Source organism: Geotrypetes seraphini, chromosome 16, assembly GCF_902459505.1.
Source record: "Geotrypetes seraphini chromosome 16, aGeoSer1.1, whole genome shotgun sequence".
NCBI lineage: Eukaryota > Metazoa > Chordata > Amphibia > Gymnophiona > Dermophiidae > Geotrypetes > Geotrypetes seraphini.
Window position 1 is genome coordinate 17,610,956 of NC_047099.1, and position 6,871 is coordinate 17,617,826.

At 41.7% G+C, this 6,871-nt stretch overlaps 1 protein-coding gene across 1 annotated transcript; it reads right to left on the reverse strand.

Moving 5' to 3' along the window:
* Nucleotides 1-5,601: 5,601 nt before the first annotated feature.
* On the reverse strand, nt 5,602-6,573 carry LOC117349750 (olfactory receptor 1J4-like). The gene has a single exon (XM_033923341.1). The coding sequence runs from the start codon at nt 6,571-6,573 to the stop codon at nt 5,602-5,604; it is 972 nt and encodes a 323-aa protein (XP_033779232.1).
* Between the last annotated feature and the right edge of the window lie 298 nt (nt 6,574-6,871).

The window sequence follows — 6,871 nt, forward strand, 5'->3', positions numbered from 1 at the left end:
TGTGCGCATGCGCGGCTAGGGTTTTATTATATAGGATATACACCTATCGCATCTCATTTTCATCACAAACACATTAGCGAGACTATACACAATACATTACAAAGTTGAGCTTGGGTTTGATAAAATAAACAGCATAATTTTGACTCTGTATTACATTTATTGAACCATACTTAAGAATATGGGTGTTGCATCCGTGACAACGGTGCTTTACACCATTGAGCTACCAGTCTTTTGCCTCAACTGACTGTAATATGATAGCTAAGTAGAGTATACTTTAGCACATCACTAAGGTATGCTATGACAGGGGAACCAGAAACACAGGTGTAGCTCAGTGAGTAAAAGCACTATATTGATCATCTGTAGGTTGTGAGTTCAACTCCAGGCTTGTCTTTTACTTGTGGCATATCTACCTTCCAGGTGCACCTTGATGATGTCACAATGAGGTCAGCATTGTGCTGCTTGCTACTTCCTCTTCCTGTGAACTAGAAGCCACATTCAGGTCTAATCTGTGTTTTGATTCTGTTTCTAAGTTGGGCCAGTGTAAGTTATGGGATTTACCTTTGTTGTGAAGAATGAGCTGATTGTTGCAATGTTTTAAGACCAGGAGAGTGTTCTTTCGAGCAAGATATCACTTCTAAACTATCCTCTCTGAAATAATGTCTCTGGGAAATCGAGAGAAAGCTTATTGGATGACTTAGGGTGCCTTTCCTGCCAGTCTTTGTGGAACTTAAACGAAGTTTATAAAAAGTCTATATGGTGTTCAAAGTCCTATCCTTTCCACTTCTAATAGGAGGTGAGTATGACATTTCTGTACAGCTTTCTGTGTAGCATACATCTACCGGTTCCCACCTTCCATACTGATAATGTAAGTTCAACACCCACTCGGTACGTTTCATCTTCTAGTTCTCCTTTGAAACATAACATATTTTTTTTCCTTGTATTAATGGTAAACTGTACAATTCTGATATCCTAGAGGAAAAAGATACAACACAGCAGTGTTCTCTGTCTGCCATTCCCTACCTCACTGATATTGCTAGATCAACTAATATATAGTTTACAAAATGGTATACTGTGTTTTGGTTATCTTTTTCATCATCCTATACGTACAATGCTGAATGAGTGATAATAAAGAGTATAAAAAAAGTATAATCTTAAGAAAAAAAAAAAAAAATTGTACCCACGTCTATCACGGGTCCATTGGAGACGTCTTAATGACGTTTCAGAAACCTGCGTCTATATTGCGTGAATAGGCTGTAGGGACGTCTACCGCACGCCTAAGTACCGTTTGATTGGCACTTGCGTTTACCGGACGTCTAAAGCACGCCTAAGTTAGACGTACTAATAGAGAATTTACCCCTAAGGGCTAAATTCTATAAACGGTGCTGTATGTTAGGCGGTGGTAGACACCCTACCGCTGGCTAAATTGTTTTAATTGGACTTTAAACAGTGCAGTAATTGACTGCGTTATTTAAAACAAATTAAAAACTCATTACATAAAAAGTAGGCGCCAGAAGTCAACTGCAGTGTAGGTGCTGGAATCACATCTATAGCAGGATGCCTAATGATGCCTTATCATCATACCAAGTTTCGTTCAAATCAGCATATCATCATACCAAGTTTCGTTCAAATCGGTCAAGCCGTTTTTGCGTGATCGCGGAACATACACACATACATACCTCCGATTTTATATATATAGATAAGATAACATTTTGAAAATCAAATGAGTGATAAAAAGTAAAAGTTAAGAGTGATAAGGCAGCGGAAATAGATGAGACCAGGGATGTATTTCTCTATGACAATACGCATATTGCCATAGATAGTTTCACAGGTTATTCCTGAGAAACACTGAGGTCTCTTCCGCAGTCCTATATTGAAGAGTATTAGCACTTACTTTCTGGTATTTGAAATTTATGAAAATCATTTTGTGTGGCTTATGATCTTTTGAAGATATTCAGCTTGTATTGAGATAACATATATAATGAGAACATAAAAAGCTCTTAGAGAAAATAAGACTATATTAGATGATAGCTCAATTGAGGGTTTAACTACGAAGATTAATTCTGGGTGTTAACCTTGGGCACTGGAGAAATTTAGTCTTCATCTCTATGTATTGAGCTGTGGCCACCTTGGAGTTGTGTGTTGGTCTTATTATATGAGTTTAACTGAGGTTATTATTTTGATTGAGTTAATGATGCCTTATGCCTAAGTGGGCGTGCTTAGGGGCAGAGCAGGATTTAGGCGCTGTTAGGCGCAATTCGTTAAAGAACTTAGGCATAAGAACATAAGAAATGCCTCTGCTGGGTCAGACCTGAGGTCCATTGTGCCCAGCAGTCCGCCCACCTGTGCAGTGATCCTCTATTTATACCCTTCTATCCCCCTTTCCAGCAGGAAATTGTCCAATCCTTTCTTAAACCCCAATACTGTACTCTGCCCTATTACGTTCTCTGGAAGCGCATTTCAGGTGTCCACCACACACTGGGTAAAGAAGAACTTCCTAGCATTTGTTTTGAATCTGTCCCCTTTCAGTTTTTCTGAATGCCCTCTTGTTCTTTTATTTTTCGAAAGTTTGAAGAATCTGTCCCAATCTACTCTTTCTATGCCCTTCATGATCTTGTAAGTCTCTATCACAGTGGTTCCCAACCCTGTCCTGGAGGAACACCAGGCCAATTGGGTTTTCAGGCTAGCCCTAATGAATATGCATGAAGCAAATTTGCATGCCTATCACTTCCATCATATGCAAATCTCTCTCATGCATATTCATTAGGGCTAGCCTGAAAACCCGATTGGCCTGGTGTTCCTCCAGGACAGGGTTGGGAATCACTGCTCTATCATATCCCCTCTAAGTCTCCTCTTCTCCAGGGAAAAGAGACCCAGTTTCTCCAGTCTCTCAGCGTATGAAAGGTTTTCCATCCCTTCTGTAATGTAGGCCAGTAAAACCCTCGCCTACATTGCAGACACCTAAGTTTTCTGGTAGGTACCGTTAGCTGTGATTCTTTTTTTTTTTTTTTTAATTCTTTATTCATTTTCAAACTTACAATAAGTGTGATAAAATGTCCAAACAAATTAACAATATCTATATCACTTAATAATCATCAATGGTAACAGTGATAAATAGCTATGATTCTTTAAAAAAAGCACCTAAGTGTAGCCAGCGCTGTTTTTGTAGGTGGCTGCTGATTTAGACGCTGTTTACAGAATCTGTCCCTAAGGGCTAAATCCTACTGTATATATAGAACCAAAAAAATCGGTGTAGAAGGAGGGGCCTTAAGCATTTGAGCCAATCAGAGCCTTAGGCCTCTCCCCGGTGCATCCCAGAATGCATTGGGAAGTGGAAAGCCCACCATTTTAGAGTGGTGGGCCAACTGGCTGGAGGATGTGAGCATCCTTCCAGCCCGACAATAAACGGAAAGGTATGGGAGGTTGGAGAGTTAGGAGTGAAGGATGGGGAGCCTGAACCTTGGGGGGTATCAGGGGAGGGTTTGGGGGGATTCGAGTTTGAGGGTTGGGGCAGGAGGAAGTGGGCATCCCTACTGCCTGGCTTGCCTTGGGAGGGGCAGCGGCTCCGGGGCAGGAAGGAGCGGGGGGAAGGAGGGTGTCAGCTCCAGGGCAGGCGAGAGTGTGCATCCCTCCTGCCGGGCAACTTCATGGTGGGGGTGTGGTTCCCTTCCTGCAATCAGCTCAGCGGCCGCGTCTATTTGAAATGTAGGCCAGCATTTTGCTGGCCTACATTTCAGGTATCTTTTGCAGCCCTAGAAAGATGCCTAGGGCCACTTAAGCTTGCCCAAGGCCAATTTCAGGTGAAACCATGCCCACGTTCAGCCTTGGTCGAGTTTAAGTGTTCTGATTTATCTCCCTTTACCTGCAACAGAGGCCTACAATGTAGGCATCCTGCGTCAGGTTTTATTTTAAACGAGCATCCCGATTGGCTGGTTAGACAGCGGTAGGATGCCTACTGCTGCCTACAATTGGGACACCATTTATGGAATCTGCTCCAGAAAGATGTGCGTGTAAATTCTAATTAATGCCAACTATTACTTGCTAATTGCCAATGATTAGAGTTGATTGGCTCATTATTCAGTGAAGTTGTGATCAAAAATTGGCAATGCACACAGAATTGTGCACTCAGCTTTGGTCACACTACACAGGATCATGTCCACAGTGTGCCAATTCAGCCTGGTCTGAAGCAGATGTTGATGACTATAGATGATAGTAGGTAACAAAATGAAGAGTGGATCCCAGATCGAGTAAAAGATGTACTTTATTTCAAGTGATTATGAAGCAATCCATTCACAACAGGACTGCATCAGGGGTTATATTCAATTGAAAGTGTGCCAAAATCACACATGCTAACAAAACATATTAACACATGGCACAGATCAGCCATTAGTTTCTTCAAGTACACGCAGCAGACTTGTACGGATTATTAGTATGCTTTGTTAGACTGTGTGATTTTGACACGCTTTCAATTGACTGTAACCCTGGATGCAGCCCTGTTTTGGGCAAAATGTGGCCCACATCGGGTTGTTTTATAATCACTTAAAATAAAGATAATCTTAGACTATAAGAACATAAGAATAGCCTTACTGGATCAGACCAATCACAGCATTGCGAAGCCATGTAAAAACTGATTTCAGAAAGCCATTAGTGGAATGTATATATAGATTTCTAAAATGAAAGATATAGAAACATGATGGCAGATAAAGGCCAAATGGCCCATCTAGTCTGCCCATCTGCAGTAACCATTATCTCTTTCTCTCTCCGAGAGATCCCACGTGCCTATCCCAGGCCCTTTTGAATTCAGACAAAGTCTCTGTCTCCACACCTCTTTCAGGAGACTGTTCCATGCATCTACCACCCTTTCTGTAATAAAGTATTTCCTTAGATTACTCCAGAACCTATCACCTCTTAACTTCATCATATGCCCTCTCATTGCAGAGTTTCCTTTCAAATGAAAGAGACTCGACTCATGCGCATTTACATTACGTAGGTACTTAAACGTCTATATCATATCTCCCCTCTCCTGCCTTTCCTCCAAAGTATACAGATTGAGATCTTTAAGTCTGTCCCCATATGCCTTATGATGAAGACCATTTTAGTAGCCTTCCTCTGGGGTTGGTCCTTTTGTTTCAGTAGGCCACCCTATGCTTGTGGAATATGCCACACACCTTTTGAACATATCATACATTATTTGCAATTACCAATTGCTAATGCTTGACCTCCAGTGGTGTGGGGGTCAGAGCCTTCAGGGAATTTACCTCACCTCCTAAAGACCTTGAGGGCACTGCTCTGAGTTTGATTGGTTAGGCAGGCAACAGGCAGATGTTGCTCAGCCAATCAAATTCAGATCAGTACTGTCAGGGCCTTCAGGGGGTTTGGAGAATCCTCAGCCCAAAAACCCTGCATTTTTTTTTTTAAACTTTTTGATGCAGTTTGACTGCTTGAGCAGGCTGCCTATTCAACAAATCAAACTGCATTAAGTGAAAAGCAAACAAACAAACAAACAAAAAAAAAAGCAGGGCTGTAGAGCTGGGGGATTCACTGAGTCCCATGAAAGCCCTCACGACACATCACTGTTGACCTCAAAATCTTTAGAGAGTTGGGCTAATGAACGTGTTTAATGGCTGACGATGTTACTTGCCTACTTATGGCTTTTTTCAGGGCCACATTGAGCTCTTTGCTTCTCAAGCTATAAATCAGTGGGTTTAACAGTGGGAGAATAACCGTGTACATTATGGTAGGCAGTTTGTTTGAATTCACAGAGTTGTCCGAGCTGGGTTGCATATACACTCCTATAAGCGTTCCATATAAGAGAGCAATGACTGTCAGGTGGGAGGAGCAGGTGGAGAAGGCCTTGCTTTTCCCTTCTCTAGAACGGATGCTCAGGATCGTGGAGATGATAAACACATAGGATGTCAGAGTTAGGAGAAAGGGGGTGAAAAATGATAATACTCCTTCTGTAAAAGTGATAATATCAAGGACTGAAGTGTCTGTGCAGGAAAGTTTTATCAGTGCTATATAGTCACAGAAGAAATGATTGATTTTATTGGACTCACAAAATGAAAAACGGGATACAACAATTGTATGTGGCAAAACTTCTAGGAAACCAGTTATCCATGAGACAGCTGCCAATAGAGCGCAGATCCTTTTATTCATTATAATGGTATAACGTAAGGGATTATATATTGCAACATATCGATCATATGCCATGGCCGTTAGAATGAGGAATTCTGTCTCTGTACAGCTGTAAAAGCAGTGCGCCTGTAGAATACACAAATTGAAAGAAATGGTATTACTCTGTGCCTGGAGGATTGCCAATAATTTTGGCACAGTGACGGTCATGGAAGAGATGTCTAGGGCAGACAAGTTGGTCAGGAAGAAATACATGGGAATGTGTAAATGCCGATCAGCGCAAACTATGCAGATAACGAGGAGGTTCCCCAACACAGCCATCAGGTAGAGGATGGAGAAGAGAGAGAAGAGAGGGCGCTGCAGCTCTGGGAATTCTGAGAATCCCAGAATCAGGAATTCTGTCACACTGCTGCGATTTGCGCTTTCCCTGTCTTCACGATCCATGGGCACTGATAAGAAGAGGAAAAAGAATGAAACTGGCAACAACAAATAACTCTTTTCACAATAAATGGTGCTTTAAATGAGAACCCTCTACAATATTGGGTGCCCACCTAAGCAAAACTTGCACAAGTCAATGCAAGCATGAAAAGGAGGAAAAAGCCTCAGAAAACACAGCACAAGCCAGCCACCAAAACGGCTCAGGGCCAGACTGAACAACACCTCATAGGCATAAAAAAAACCTCCTTTATTTTGCTTGAAATAGTTCTGTGCAATGCAATAAATTGAAGGAATTAATCAAAGA

Coding starts and splice junctions, on each gene's coding strand:
- LOC117349750 (XM_033923341.1), bottom strand. CDS start 6,573: ATGGATCGTGAAGACAGGGAAAGCGCAAATCGCAGCAGTGTGACAGAA.